This window comes from Cucurbita maxima, unplaced genomic scaffold (assembly GCF_002738345.1).
Source record: "Cucurbita maxima cultivar Rimu unplaced genomic scaffold, Cmax_1.0 Cma_Scf00037, whole genome shotgun sequence".
Taxonomy (NCBI): Eukaryota; Viridiplantae; Streptophyta; class Magnoliopsida; order Cucurbitales; family Cucurbitaceae; genus Cucurbita; species Cucurbita maxima.
Window position 1 is genome coordinate 755,169 of NW_019272053.1, and position 16,180 is coordinate 771,348.

Genomic DNA, 16,180 nt, shown 5'->3' on the forward strand with positions numbered 1-16,180 from the left:
AAAAAAAAAAAAAAAAAAAAAAAAAAAAAAAACAAATTAAGCTAAGAAGATAATTAGGCTCTATTCGTGGCTCGCATGCACATTGGTTATTTTCCGAATTTGACTATTTCATTGACAACATTGAACTGGGGATTGGGAACCTCCAAACTAGGCCAACGCTACTAGTATAATTGCATTGAAACCGAAATAACAGCTAAAAAACAACATGAACAGCAGTTATGAATAATGAACCACAGCTTTTAAAGCAAGGTAAGTTCAATCCATCAGCCAGGACAAGTTGTGCAAGTTCGTGCACAAGTAGCAAAATTCAGATGCATACACTAAGAAGTTCCAATATACATGCATTATATTTAGTGGCAGATGTGTAACAGAGAAATCTCAGGCATGTGAACGGATTTCAAATCAACCCTCAAGTCGCCTTATTGAAGGATCATAATTTTCATGAGATAATCCTAGTGATTTCAATTTATTTATATATTGATTTTTGAAGCATAAGCAACTAACATATTGAAATCATCAACGCCAAGGGTAGAAGAGGCTTCTACTTGAAATCGGGCAAAAGGATTACATAAGACCTTTCCCTGGCAAAAATCATAGAGTACTTATAAAAAAATTTGTCCATCACACCCCATGAAGCAGTTAACAGTATTCTAGAAGTAAAAGCAGCTCCTACCTATCTTGATAGAAAAAATTACAATTCCTTCCTAACCCAAAGAGTAGGCATTAATCAGCATAGCCCCTATGTCTGAGGATGACCACCTGATAACTAAAAATACAAATCTTTCACATGGAGACGTGACCTTCAAACTTTTACTTTCAGGTCATTTGAAAGCTTCTGTTTCCAATTTAAAAGAGAAAGGAGATAGAACTAGTCATGTTTTGTCATTCATGGAAGCATCATCATATCTCCAAATTAATCAATGTCTTCACAAGAAATTGCACATGTTCCTATATTTAGGAGCAGGAGTTTTAATTCATCAGTATCTTTCTGGGTTAGTGATTAGTGAAGCCAATCATAATAGCCTCAAAATTTACAACAAAACGAGTTGGGACTACGCTTAACAAAAGCATCCATGAAGAAACAAAGTGTGCTACCAAAAGTTCACATAGAATATTATCATTTGACAGGTAGCCCTCTAGTGACATTAGTAAAAACATTAAATATATGGCTATAATGCATACAACGCATCGCAAACTGGAGAAAAATGTCTAAACAAGAAAACACACTGCAGTCGTTGTCAATTTAGGATCTAGCAAAGACGTACTTGTTTTAGAAAACACGCGCCACGGTTTGCTTGGCATATTGACCGTAACTCCACTGCAGAGGGCATGTCAGGAGCAATGTTTAAGGCACGATCATACTCTAATAATGCCTCCTCATATTTCCCTTCTCCAAACAGTTTATTGCCTGCAATTTTCGCATTGTTTGCTTCATCCAAGGCTTTCTGCCATATATGTAATAGAATGCATTAGATCCATATGACTCAAGAAAAAATGAGCCTAGAAATTTGTAAGCCCGCATAAAAGATGAACTTAGCATAACAATTACAAAACCTTAACAGCTTAGATGACTATTTACCAAATATCTTCTTTCTAGATAAAAGAGACCCATTTCTCACAGTTAGAGAGGGAAGAAAAAACTACAATAGAACCATAAAAGATTTATGTCAGTATGTAAAATGACTTATACTATCACGGCCAACTGGGAAAATCAAGATCCTGAACAGATCACAAACTTTCAAAAGTTCCATTGCTCCATCAAATTTTGATTACAGCTTAAAATTTCCTACAATCTGAAGTCCTTTCTAAATGAGGTTTTTTCATCATAAGCGAAAATAACTGCCCGTGGTATCATGATCAAAGCGATATGCAGGCCATTCATTTTCAAGCATTCATAAATTCTCATTCAAACAATATATGTAGAACCAAGTTGCCAGCAGAGTATATGATCCTAGCGATACAATCCAGGTTAAAAGTTATTGGCAACCTGATATGAACCAAGAGACATCAATCATACAATATAAATATAAATGAAGATGTGGATAAAATATTGTTGAAATTATCAAAAGATCTTTCTATTCATGCCACATTGAAGAAAAATGAAGTTTCATGTTATAAATTTTGGGTGGATTACAATTTAGAGTAATTTAGAGTTGTTGTATTTCATTAATGTATTTTAGCACTTTTTATTTACATTAGGTTACAATTACATAATGGTTGATTATGACCATTAAGTATGAATGTTACAACTCTTGGAATGCCTTCAATAGTTTCATTTTGAGGCTATATATGTAGGTAGACTTGAAAATATAGTAAAGGAAGCATTTGTGCTTTTTTAGCCAATGGCTAAGTTTCTTTGCAATTCTATGTAGTTTAGGTTGATGTAGAATCATTCAAGCTCGACATGATCAATCTTGCTTGTGGAGTGATTCAAATCTCAAACAAACGTTGAGATATTTGATCAACAAGAATCATTCAAGCTAGAAATCATCGATCTTGCTTGTGGAGTAATTCAAATCTCAAACAATGTTCTTGCCTTGAGATATTCGATCAACAAGTTAATTCGAATCTTCCTCCCCTTGGTAATTTCCACATATCACACCCTCAAATAAAATCTCTTCACGAAGGAGAAAAACAATACATGAACAAGTTTAAGTTAAAACGGATACCAGAGCAAGAATAATTAAATCATCACTGCCAAAGCCGATATTGCTGATCGCAGAAAGCAAAAGAAAACAATCGCAAAGCAAGAAAAACAGCACTAAAAGAAGCTCAAAGGGAGAAAAAAACCTCTTTAATCTCATCCTCACTGGGCGTGGCAATTTGTTCCACCTGTTCGGAATGTTGATCAGTATTCTCTTGATGCTCATCGCCACTATCACCAAGCTCCCCATCGCTGGCAGTCTCGTAGCCATCAGAAGGGTCTTTGCTCACATTAGATATTGACGCACCGCCGCTTGAATCCGTCGCATTTTTGGTCGATGCAGAGGCCTTCGGAGGGCTGGGAACTTCGTCTTCAGTTTCCTCCATTTCTATACGAACCATTTTCTTCCACAAATCAACAGAACTCAGAAGAGATTTGAAATTATTTGGTTTCTGAGACTCTGGGTTTAGAGAGTCGAGAGGAAGACGATGAAGAGACTCGTGTGTTCATAAAATTGTAAGAACAGCTATTCAGAGCTTCCAGAAGCCTCCGTATAATTATTTTGGGCCTTGGGCTTGAAGCTATTTATTTTGTATCGCATATTGGGCCTAGTTAGGCCCAAATAATATGATTTCCTTTTTTTTTTTTTTTTTTAATTTAAGAGTGATTTTAAAATATATCCTAAATCAACTCGCTTCAATTAATATTTAAAAAAAGGAATGAATAATTTTCATTTTTTAATATAATTTATTTAAAAAAAATGTAAAACATTTTCAAAAATCAACAAATATTTCTTAAAAAATATAATATAAAATTTAAATTTCAAGAGTATAATTAAATTTAATATATATATATATATTTATTATTATTTAATTAAATTAAAATTATATATGTATGTATTGCATGAATAAATACTAATTTTGATATCTATTGTACTAATTAAAATTGGGAAAATACATCCCGGCTTTAAATACGTCTAATAGATCTTGACATATTTAAAATTTTATAATATATTAAATATAAAATTAAATTTTATTTAAATTAGAATCTTAATCTTTAAATTTTTGTCTCAAAATATAAGAGCATAGATCGCATAGAAAGCTAAAAAAGCATGGTTTTCACGAGCTATTGGTCAACCTCAAGATTTAGTCAAAGACCAAGAGAAAACTAGTAAAAATTCACCACCGACTGACAGTGGTTGAACCCTTATCGCAAGGAGTAGGAACGTGACAAACTATTAGAATGCATTGTAGTAGGATATGCAGTCTGGGCGTAAGAAGACCATCTGAGCAAACTAGCTAAAACGAGTATATCCAACTATGATTTAACGAGAGTTGAGAGCTCATAGAGATGACTTCTTGAGATCATTAAAGTCATTTGATTTGTAGATTGTGTAAGCGACGTTCAGATAAGGTAGAGGGAGGTGTTCCCAAACTAGTCCCTGTTTAAGGGGTGAGGTGGCGATCTGTGTGGAATGTCGGGTAGAGATGCCTGACTCAACCTTATAGTTAGAGCTTTACAAGTTTAGATGATACAAGGGGTACTAACCGAGCATAACTTTCAATTGACTTTGGAACGCTCGATAAATACAATATTAAAAATTTAAATATCTAAAAATTTATAAAGTCAAACACGAACGAGTTTTCAAGGGGGTTGAATTCGATTACGTGTTTGGAAATTGGAAATCGGTCTCACTGCTTCCCCCAATCGATTTCTGCAGTCGCCGGAACTGAATATCGCCGCCTTCGTTTATGGCAACTGAAGAAGCTCCTTCCTCTTCGACGCCCGTCGACGGCAGCGCTAATCTTACTCCTCCTCCTTCCATTGACATAGCAGCTTCTGCTTCTTCGGCCATTGATTTTCTCACCCTCTGTCAGCGCCTCAAGGTAACATTAAACTCTGTCCTTTAAACAATTCATTTTCTTCGCCAAATTGTTTGATGCGTGGTTTCGTCGCCAAAAATGAAACCTGAGATGGCGGAATATGGACAATTAGCTATGTTTCTTGGTCTGTCTTTGAATGAATGTTTGTGGCTAACACTAACGAGTTTTCTTTGTTTCCATGGCTGCCAAATTTGGATGAAGTTCATTAACAAATTTGGATGCGTTTATAAATCCTTTATAGCTTGGTTTGTGTAATTTCTTTTACACTTTTCGAGTGTTGTTTGATTATGTTGTTTATTTTAATCTGAATTAGACAACGAAAAGAACTGGATGGATTTATAAAAGAGTCAAGGATCCGGAATCCATAGCAGATCATATGTACCGAATGGGAATAATGGCGCTCATCAGTTCCGATATTCCGGGCGTCGATAGAGACAAGTTTGATACTCATAATCTTTTACTTTTCAGCTCTTATGATATGTTTCATTCTTCATTCTTCGTTGCTGTTTTTGGTCTCTTGCACCTGTGAGTAAAAGGTATTTTGATACTATATTTCTATATATCTTCAGGTGCATAAAAATGGCAATTGTTCATGACATTGCAGAAGGTGAGATATACTTCCCTGTCCATTCATTGATCATTTTATGTTTCAATGTCATTTGGACTAGCAAGAGACTGATATCATCTGTTGTCTAATTTGGGTTAGAAGTGATATCATCTGTTGTCTAAGTTGGGTTAGAATGATATAGATATTGCATACATATTTTACTGAAACGAACTCAATGTTCTTGGGATCGTTCTTAATTTTGCTTTGAATTCTAATACTGAAGTTCGATAATTTCCCCGAAAGTGTAATACTGAAAGGCTAGATCAATATACTATTGAGGATTATTGAAATGAGTAGTCTCACATTGACTAATTAAGAGGAAGATCATGGGTTTATAAGTAAGGAACACTTTCTTCATTGGTACGAGGCCTTTTGGAAAAACCAAAAGCAAAGTCATGAGCTTATGTTCAAAGTGAACAATATCATACCATTATGGAGAGTCGTGATTTCTAACATATACAACCTTGCAATCATATTTATCTTGAAATGTTGGGACAGCAATCTTGAAATGTTGGGACAGCAATCTTGAAATGTTGGGACTGCTGTTGTTCAATGAACTTTTGTCCATTATTTGTAAATTATTTGAACAGCAATTGTTGGTGACATTACCCCATTTGATGGGGTTTCAAAGTTGGAAAAGAATAGAAGAGAACAAGAAGCACTAGACCACATGTGCAAATTGCTTGGTGGTGGTTCAAGAGGTATGCCATTCAGCCGATCATTTCTTGAGTTTATATTTAAAACTCCAAATCACTCACTTGTTTGTGTGTGAAAATTGCAGCCAAGGAAATCGGTGAATTGTGGATGGAGTATGAGAATACTAGTTCGCCAGAAGCTGAAATCGTGAAGGATCTTGATAAGGTAAAAAGCTAAAATTATCCTTTCAAACAAGCGTCTTACTGAATATGAAAATGGTCAGTCTTCTCATCCTAAATGGATAAACAAGCTAATCCCATAGCTTATAATGGATAAAAAGTGGCTGTGGCACTAGTTGGTCGATGAAAATTTTGGTATGAAGTAAAACATGATATTTTTAAGGGATCGACTCGCATGTAAGCATTGTCCAAACATATTTAACAGTGTGGCCAGGGATTAGTTTTGGTAGATCTATATGAGAATTATGCTCGCCAGCAAAGAACTTGTCCGATGTGTATCACGGCTAACCTTTATTTATTTTTCATGTTTTGCTTCAGGTGGAGATGATTCTTCAAGCTTTAGAATATGAAAATGGTCAGTTTTCTTATCCTGATGTCGACTAACGCACATTTTGACTTATTTCTCAATAGCAGAATCTTCTTTTAATATTTATTTGGATAAGTAACAGCGGTTTTGCTGAAGTCTTGAAATCCCATTGACAAGGGTTACATGATTAGATTAACATGATTAGTTTCAAAACGCGTTTGTGTTAGGGAGAGATTTTCATGCCCTTATAAAGAATGTTTCATTCTCTTCTCCAATCGATATGGGATCTCACAATCCATCCCCCTTTAAGGCCCAGTGTCCTCATTGACATTCGTTCTCTTCTCCAATCGATGCGGGACCCTTCAATCCACCCCCTTCGTGGCCCAACGTCCTTGCTGGCACACCGCCTCGTGTCTACCCCCTTTGGAGCTCAGCCTCCTCATTGGCACATCGCACGATGTCTGACTTTGATACCATTTGTAACGGCCCAAGCCCACCACTAGCAAATATTATCCTCTTTGAGCTTTTCTTTTCAAGTTTCTCCTTAAAGTTTTTAAAACGTGTCTGCTAAAGAGAAGTTTCCACACCCTTATAAAAAATGTTTCGTTCTTCTCCTCGATCGATGTTGGATCTCACACTTAGGTAAGATCCACTTAAGGATGATCTTGTCATTACTCTGGAACATAATTTAAGCAACCAACTTATACCTGCACCTGCCAATATGTTTATACCCACTACAATTCAATAAATGAGCATGACAGATAGATCTTGAAGATCCATGCAAAGAAAATTTTAGTATTGTCATGATATTTTTGTTCCTTTTGTTCGTGTTCGTGTTCGTGTTCTTAAGGATGTCATGCCGATATCACTGACAGGTTGCTGATGCATCTAAACCTTTTAATTTGGTTTTACATCATCTTTTATGACACTTGGTTCAACTTCTTTTTAGCTTCCTACCTGAATATTTCTTGGAATTATTATTTGCCCCAAAACTTTCAATAGGGTCATTAGATCATTCTATTCTTAAATACCCATCTTTTGAAACTCTTTTACTGCACTAAGTGCTACAATTTATCAAGGCAATCAAAAGATTTTTTTGTTATCTGTGTGCAGAGCAAGGGAAGGATTTGGATGAGTTCTTTCAGTCAACTGCAGGTGTACATTTATTTTTCTTCTTCTGTCTTTTTTATTTGGTGTGTTTACCATTGCTTTTGAAAAACGTGTATTGAAGATTAGCAGTTGCGAAGAAAATGAGTTAATGCTAAGAACTCTGTAATAGCCAAGCCCACCTCTAGCAAATATTGTCGTTTTTGAGCTTTCCCTTTTGAGTTTCTCCTCAAGGTTTTTAAAATGTGTCTGCTAGTGAGAGGTTTCCACACTCTTACAAAGAATGCTTCCTTCTCCTTCTCGACCAATGCGGGATCTCTTTAATCTATTTTTGGAAACTTCTTAACCACTTTTAATTAGAATACTACTCATTCCACAAATCGTCATGCAGGAAAGTTTAAGACAGAGCTGGGACGAGCTTGGGCGGCTGAAATAGTATCAAGGAGAAGAAGGGATGTTGATAATGGCACTACAGCCAACACTTAAGTGAATTAACATACCAATTCACAGCCACAAATTGAGGTTACATTTCGAAAACTACTGTCATGGATGATCATTATATGCAATTTTTTTGTTGTTTCCTTAGAACTTAAGGACATAAGGACATAATTGTAGAGCCTATGCAATAGATTCTGTTGTAACTGTACGCAATTTATTGTTGAATGGCAAGAAACCATGTTTACTTCATCACGTCCAACTAGTCAAGACATATACTCTCAACTTAGGGGTTACAGGATTCTTTCAATGATCCTTGAATCGTTTTTCTAAACTCGTTCTAAATTTGATCCTAGAATATAGTTTTCTTTAATCCAAGCTACCTAAACCCTCTGCTTAAACCCTAGGTCTCAGAACCACATCGTAGACTGGCTCGTAAGTGGTCAAGTTGATCATTTGAAGTCGAGAATTATTTGTTCACGATCAAGCAATACTCTCTTCAAATTTGTTGATTTTGCCTTTATTTTTTAAGGGCAGAAGAAATTTGTAGGATGTAAATTTTTTAATTTTTTTAATTATATATTTTAGACCATGAATTTGTTGGTAAATGTCACCTTTTCATAACCTAATTTGGATGTGATTTTTCCCCAAGATTTTGATACCTCATTGTCAACAAATGAAACCTTCCCTTATATAATCATTCTCTTGTAGTTTATAGTACCATATGTTCTTCAATTTAATCCTATTTCTTATTGTCATTAATATTTTGATCATTATTGAAATGTTGTGAGTTCTTTCATAATGTATTTGTTTCATTTTTATTCTAGAAGTTTTAATTCCGTCTTGAACTTTGAAACACGATTCCATCTAGCTTATAGTGACTTTCCATGACTATAGTAATTTATTCGGGACATGAAGAGTTACTTAAAACCAGGTTTATGTAACTTAAAATGTTTTAGTAAAACTAGTTTGATAGGTATGCGCCCAAGCCCACCGCTAGCAAATATTATTCTTTTTGGACTTTTCCTCAAGGTTTTTAAAATGCAGTCTTTGGAGGATCTCATAATCCACTCCCTTTCGAGGCCTAGTGTCTTTGCTGGCACTTATTCCCTTTTCCAATCAATGTGGGATCCCCCAAATCCACCCCCTTTCGAGGTCCAGTGTCCTTGTTAGCACATTGCCTCGTGTGTACCCATCTCTTCAAGGCTTAGCCTTCTCAGTACCACATCGCTTGGTGTCTAGCTCTGATACTAGTTGTAACGCCTCAAGCTCACCGCTAGCAGATATTGTTCTCTTTGGACTTTCCTTTTTAGGCTTCCTCTCAATGTTTTTAAAACGCGTCTGCTACGGAGAGGTTTTCACACTCTTATAAAGGTTATTTTGTTCTCCTCCTCAACTAATGGGCGATCTCACATAGTTAGTAAACTATAGTACTGAAACCCTAGTCATTGCACCGAAATGACAAGTAGAGTTAAGAGAACAAGCATGACAAATACATTCGCTTTAATTTGTTTCGAGTGATTTATGGGAACCAAAAAAACCGTGAACTCATTTCTACATTACAAAAATAATTTTTAAGTAAAGTTTTCAATCGAAACAATAATTCACTTATTTTTTGTTATATATATATATATTTAACATATGGACTTTTAGATGATTTTTTATTTAAAATTTTGGAAAATATTAGCATAAAATAAAACCAAATGAGGACATGAAGATATTAGTCAATTTCTTTATTCAACTCAAGAGAGTGCTCAACTTCAACCTTCATTAATAATATTTTTGAAAAATAAAATCACAAATTAAAAAGTCAAAAGGGGACTTTTCAGATGAGAATGAAAATTAAATATAATTATGATTAAAGTCCCACTTCGACTAATTTAGGAAATTATCGTGGGTTTATAAGTGAGGAATACTAACTTCATTGGTATAAGGTCTTTTGGGAATCCCAAAGCAAAGTCATAAGAGCTTATGCTCAAAGTGGACAATATCATATCATTGTGGAGAGTCGTGTTCGTCTAAAAATTACAACATTAAGTTAGAATAACTTAATTGATTCTATTATTATTTTTTAACCTTTTTTTCTTTTTTTTTTTTTTCTCCACATTATTTTAATTAATTAATACATTTTTGCCCCTTTTTATTCTTAATTTCATTTTTTTTTTTTACATAAATAGTTAATAAAGAAAATTGTGAGATACAAGTAAATGAAGATCTAAATGAAAAACAATTTTGAAGATAAAATGATTAAAAAATATTTAAAGGAATCGAAAGTTAATATCTATATTAAGAAGTGCATCTTTCTTTTCGGTGGCTCATCATGGGATCTTCATGGTTAAACATGTTTTGCTCGGAGTAATTCTATATTGGGTGACCTCCTGAAAATTTTTCTAAGATTCCTATGAATCAGGGTAGAGGAAGGACTCAGGTTGGTTTGTGGAAACAGTCTTCGCATTGTGATGGTCTGTGAGGATTATCACAAGAAATACAGGAAAATATTTTTCAATTTCAACACGATCTCCACTCAGTTTGACCGACATTAAAAAAAAGCAAAAAAATTGTAATTTAAAATATTTAAATCGAGATAAAATAATTGAAAAAAAAAAAAAAAGAAAAAAAAAGAAAAAGAAAGAAACAACCAAAAAATCAACAAGAACACGTCACGTTTGAAAATATAAATAAATAAAAAAAGAAGAGTGGGGCCTACACATATTTTATAAAAACCGGCCAATCACGTTGCCGGTGACAAATTTGTTCTATTTATAATTTTCAAAACGCCATAAGCATTTCATCGATTTTATTTTTTGAAAAAAAAAAAAAAACAACAACAGCATAATGCTTATCCCATTTTCGTCAACTCTAATCAACCAATAAAAATATTCCACGTGTTATTTCTGTAATAGTTCTTCCGAAACTGTCGGTGGGTGTAAATGTGTGATCATTTTTTAATATAAAAAATGTTTAATTAAAATTCTAATCTTATTTATTTAATTATTATCTTTTTAAAAATTAAACACTTACCATTTTAAATAATATGAAATAATTTCTATTTTATGTTTAAAATTATTTAAATTATTAAAAAAATTCACTCTTCTTCTTACGCCCTCCCAACCAAAAACCATGTTGACTAACCCGTCATTACTTGATCTCTAATCTCATCCTGTCGGTCTTCATTTTGAACATAAATTCTCATGACTTTCCGTGTCATTTTTTTTAGTTTAGTTAATTAAAAGATAATATTTTCGGAGGATCATTTAGAATATTTTTTTGTTCTCGAGTAAATATTAAAATGTCCAAAAATATAAATTATCTTAAAAAATAATAATGAATGATTTGCTTAATTTAAACTTCTTATCTAAAAGGAATTATTATATGACTGAGTCGAGGAGTTTTTTTTATTTTTATTTTTATTTATTTTTTAATCAAAGTGATTATTTATTGAGTTTTGCTTTTTTAAAGAAAAAGAAAATTGAATAATTTCAAATTAAATAAAAGTATAATTATGAGAATATTGATTTATTTTTTCTATTTTTTATAAAAAATATTCTAATATTTTTAAAAGTTTCAATAATATTTTAAATTAAAAAAATAATTTAAAACTCCCCCAAACATTCTCGAAAAATTTATTAATATCTTTAAACTTTTTTTTAATATCAAAAATATATTTAAATTAAAAAAAAATATTTGACTTTTAAAAGTAATATTAAAAAATTTAAAATTTTTATGTTACCAACTATGATATTTTTGAAAGTTTTAAAAGAGGTATTTTTTAAATTGGAGGGTATCGATCAAAATTTTGAAAGTTTATGGACACGCTTCAAGTTTAGAAGTTTTTTTTTTTTAATTAATAATTTTTTTTTTAGAACGTCTAAGACTCGAGGCAATAATTTTTTTTTTTTCTATAATCACATAATTGAGTGTTAATAAGAGACTATATACTAGAGTATTATGAATAAAAAATACTTCCGTAATTAAGATGACGAGTAGTTTAGTAAAAAAAGATTACGAAGATTTATCTATATTAGTGATGAAGAGTGAATCATTATCAACTTAGATGCTCAAACTCGTTAAGATATTATTCTATTGACTAAAATGTCAAAGGCTCGATTTAATCTAAATAGATCAAATTCTTTTAATTTAAGAAATTTTATAATTATTTTTAACTGTTTATTTCATAATTTTTAAAGTAATTTTTTAAAGATATATTCTTAAAAATATATATTAAAATTAAGTTATGATATTGAGTTTATTATTTAATAAAAATTATTTTTAAATAAAATTTGCTAACAAATAATTAAATTGAGTATAAAAAATATTTTAACCCGACACAAAGATAAAATAAATATTATTAATTGACATTATGATTAATTTAATTTCAATGAAGGTGTTAAAATTGAGAGTTGGGAGAAAAATTATATTTAAAAAAAAAAAAAAAAAAAAAAAAAAAAAAAAAAATTACCAGGGTGTCGGCAAAAGAANTAAAATGTCGGAGCGTGTGGGGACCACTGAGCCAGCTGGAGAAAGAACACCGGATGTGACTGGTTAAAATTTCTTTCCCCACCCGAATCCAATGGCTACCGTACGACTTTGCTTTTACGAAAACAAAAAGTGGGTCCCACTGTTCTCCGTCCTCTCACTAAAAAAAAATAAAAAAACAAAATACTGTCCGGTCCAATTTTAGTTCCCACGCTCACTCGTCGCGCGTACACTCCACGCTCCAGAAATTAAAATTTCAAAAAAAGTTACTATTATCAAATTGACCAGCTTTCTTTTCCTTTACACAAAAAGAAAGAAAATTATAAAAAAAAGAAAAAAAAAAAAAAAAAAACTTATATTAAGAAAAAAGATTTTTTTATAAAAAATTTTAATTTACAGGTTTGCCATGATTATAGCCATAATAAGACAAATACCATTTAACGAACTTCTTCAACCCGGTCTGCAAATCGGTCGTCGGTTTATACCCGAGCTGACTCCGAGCCGAACTAATATTCGCATGAGTAAACGGAACGTCGCCGTTTCCAGGCATCTCCACCACTTTCTTCTTCGCCTTCACCTTCAAATGCTTCTCCAGTATACTCACCAATGTCGGCACCGTCACCGGCGACGTATTCCCCAAGTTAAATATTCTGTACGGCGCCGCCCTTTTTTTCTTCCCACCCGAACCGGTGCTTTTCCCCGATGTATCCAACGAACCCAAACACCCCTTTACAATATCATCAATGTATGTAAAATCCCTCGCCAAATCAACCCGGTTCTTCCCCCGATAAACCGTAATCGGTTTTCCTTGCAATATATTCCTCGTAAATGAGAAGTACGCCATGTCGGGCCGTCCCCATGGACCGTAAACCGTGAAGAATCTCAACCCGGTTATTGACAAACCGTAGATATGATTGTACGTATGAGTAATTTCTTCCCCGGCTTTCTTTGTTGCTGCGTAGAGACTAGCGGGTTGGTCGGTCCGGTCCGATTCAGAAAACGGGACTTTTTCGTTTAGCCCATAAACCGAACTCGATGAAGCCCAAACCACAGCCGGTTGAGGGTTCGCCGATTTACAAACCTCGAGGAGATTAACCAAACCGGCGATGTTACTCCGAACATACGAATTGGGATTCTCCATCGCGTAACGGACTCCGGCTTGAGCCGCGAGGTGCATAACGTGAGTGAAAACGACGACGTCGAAGAGCTTTTGAAGTAATCCGACGTCGTTTAAATCGCCTTCCACAACGAAAATTCCATGGTTGGAGAGGAGAGATTTCCGGGCTTTTTTCAACGACGGGTCGTAATAGGAGTTGAAATTATCAAGGCCGACAACGCCGTCGCCGCGTTTCTTCAGGGCGAGGGAGACATGGGTACCGACGAAACCGGCGGCGCCGGTGACAAGGACAGAAAGGGAAGAAGGAGGATGAGGAAGGGCGGAGTTACGGAGTTGTTTTTCCCATTGGATTCCGCCCCAAGAGGCGGTTAAGTAGCGGCTGCCGGAGTCGACGAATGACTGGAAACTTATATAGGAGGCAGTTAAAGCGATTAAGAAGAGGGCCCAGAGGAAGAGGGTGCTTGTGGAAGAGAAGCAGCGGTGGAAATGGCGGTTCATCGGGTGGTGGTTGCGGTGGTCGATCTTGAATTTGCCGGGGGTGGAAGGGAAAGGGTCGTCTTCTAAGGAGGGCATTTTGGGAATTTGGTTGTGTTTTTTGTTTCTTTTTTTGGTTGGGGAGAGAGAGATAGGGGGATGTATAGGATGGGTTTTAACGTGAAGGCGCGTAAAACAAAACTGCCAGCTCGGATCGAATTTTTTAAAATAATTAAATAAATTTTAGTTTCTTTCCTTTTAGAGACCAAAATTTTGTTCCGGAAGGGATGGAATTCAACAAATTATGACCTTTTTTTTTAATTTTTTAAATATTATTTTCGAATAAAAAAAGCAATTTTTCGTTTTTATTTACTTATTTAATTTCATGCTTATTTAAAAAAGCTAAAATTAAAAAATAAAATAATTTACTGATAATATGATATTTTTGTAATATATCCAACTATGACAAAAAAAAAAAAAAAAAAAACTATGTTGATAATAAAAAAAAATATTAAATTCGATATTGATGGATGATAAAAGTCCCCAGCTAATTTAGGGAATGATCATGAGTTTATAATCATGAGAGCTGGACAATATCATACCATTGTGGAGAGTCATGTTCATTTAGCAATATAGACTTATGTTTCGTTCATAGTAAAAAGAATCACAACGGATTTTAATTTAAAAAAGATGGTGTGTAATCCATAAGGATTGAATTAAGTATCATTTTAGGTATAATTAAATTATAGATTTGGGAGTCGATTCCCATTCTAAAATGCTCGAGATTTTTTTAATCACGTTAACTGATCGTAACAATCTATTTTTAAAATTCGGAACGACATTCTTCTGCTATATAATCTGATCAAGTTATTTACTACTCATTTTTAAGAGTTATCAAGAGTGAAGACTATCCCCACAGTCTAACACAAGTCATTCAACATGTTCTGTCACAATTGCAAGTAAAGCATGATTAGTTTTTGAGTTCCTATAATTGAGTCACCTTATTGGTATAGGTAGCAACTTTCAATTCTTTTAAGTTTTTCTTAATCATCTATTTTCATAATTGCTCTCATTCGGGTGCTGTCTCAGTTTATTCATGCACCCCTCACTCCGACGTCACATTGATCATGATTCAAACTACATAAACCCACCTAAGATTGTGCTATATGAACCCACATTGTATTTTTGTGTATTTTTTAATTTTTAAGGAAAAAAATTGTGCTATATGAATTTTTACACGTTCATAAATATTTTTTTAATTCAATATCTGGGTTATTGAAAATATTATTCAATTATATCAGACTCATAATAATTAAAAAAATTAAAAGAAATGTAAATTATTTTGTTTTTGAATTAAAGTAGAGAGGTTTGAATTAAAGTAGAGATGTTTAAAGTAATTAAGATAGGATTATCATAATCAAAAGCTTAGTGTTATTTTATATTTTATAATTTCAACTATTTTAAAAATCAATATTGACTTTGAAATAATAATTCATTTAAAATTTAAATAAATATGTTACATTTTAATTTAATATATTTTATATTAAACTAGAATTAATATGACGTCAGTCACATGGAATTTTGTCCAAAAGGCTGGTTGAAGGGGTAAATTTGTAAATATGAGAAATATTGATAATAAAAGCAAGATTTTAAAAAATAATAATAATTTATTTTATTTTTGGGAAATTGCGGGATGGGCATTTAAAGTAGTGCTTGAAAAGGACAGTAACATGGCGCCGTTCCCATTGGCTGTTTTATTACAAAAGAAAATTAATAATTAAAAAAGAAAATGGATATTACCGGTAACCGAAAGAGGCGGGAGTAAGTGAAGGAGAAGTTAGAAGACTTGACCGGATGGGACTAAATTTAGAACAGCCTAGTACTTACCGGCGTAGCCGGTGGAATTGGTGATTTATTTATTTATTTTTAATTTTTTTTCTCTGTATTTTCTTTTTTTTTAATCCCTATTTTTAGAATTCTTATATATATAGTCCCAACCCAACCCATTGGGTTGATTGAGTTACGTTTGTTTTTATAATTATTTTAATAACTAAAATCTTATAAAATTTAAATATAAAACATTCACACGTCACAACACAACACTATTACGATGAATTACAAATATTCTTAATTTTAATAATAATCTTAAAATTAGGGTAATGCTGGGTTGATTTGGTAGACCCGACCAAAATAATGACAACTCACAAATCGACCCGATTTTTTAGTTTACAAAAAAAAAAAAAAAAAAAAAAAAA

The 16,180-nt window shown here is 33.2% G+C and overlaps 3 protein-coding genes across 3 annotated transcripts in view; 1 reads left to right on the forward strand and 2 right to left on the reverse strand.

The window, feature by feature from the left end:
- The window catches only part of LOC111468619 (tetratricopeptide repeat protein 1-like), a 4,995-nt gene extending 1,840 nt beyond the window's left edge, over window positions 1-3,155 (reverse strand). Inside the window, exons 1-2 of the mRNA XM_023113896.1 lie at window positions 2,791-3,155; window positions 1,266-1,445 (exon numbers count right to left, since the gene is read on the reverse strand). Coding sequence (XP_022969664.1) covers window positions 1,266-1,445; window positions 2,791-3,045 — 435 coding nt within the window. The 5' untranslated portion in view covers window positions 3,046-3,155. The remainder of the gene's footprint in view (window positions 1-1,265; window positions 1,446-2,790) is intronic.
- A 1,133-nt stretch (window positions 3,156-4,288) lies between these two features.
- LOC111468637 (HD domain-containing protein 2-like) lies at window positions 4,289-8,110 on the forward strand. Its single transcript, XM_023113915.1, has 8 exons — window positions 4,289-4,530; window positions 4,841-4,965; window positions 5,097-5,134; window positions 5,725-5,835; window positions 5,916-5,995; window positions 6,328-6,364; window positions 7,430-7,471; window positions 7,815-8,110. The coding sequence occupies exons 1-8, from the start codon at window positions 4,396-4,398 to the stop codon at window positions 7,907-7,909; spliced, it is 663 nt and encodes a 220-aa protein (XP_022969683.1). The 5' UTR covers window positions 4,289-4,395; the 3' UTR covers window positions 7,910-8,110.
- A 4,582-nt stretch (window positions 8,111-12,692) lies between these two features.
- Window positions 12,693-14,083, reverse strand: LOC111468616 (UDP-glucuronate 4-epimerase 1-like). Its single transcript, XM_023113893.1, has one exon. The coding sequence runs from the start codon at window positions 14,022-14,024 to the stop codon at window positions 12,723-12,725; it is 1,302 nt and encodes a 433-aa protein (XP_022969661.1). The 5' UTR covers window positions 14,025-14,083; the 3' UTR covers window positions 12,693-12,722.
- Between the last annotated feature and the right edge of the window lie 2,097 nt (window positions 14,084-16,180).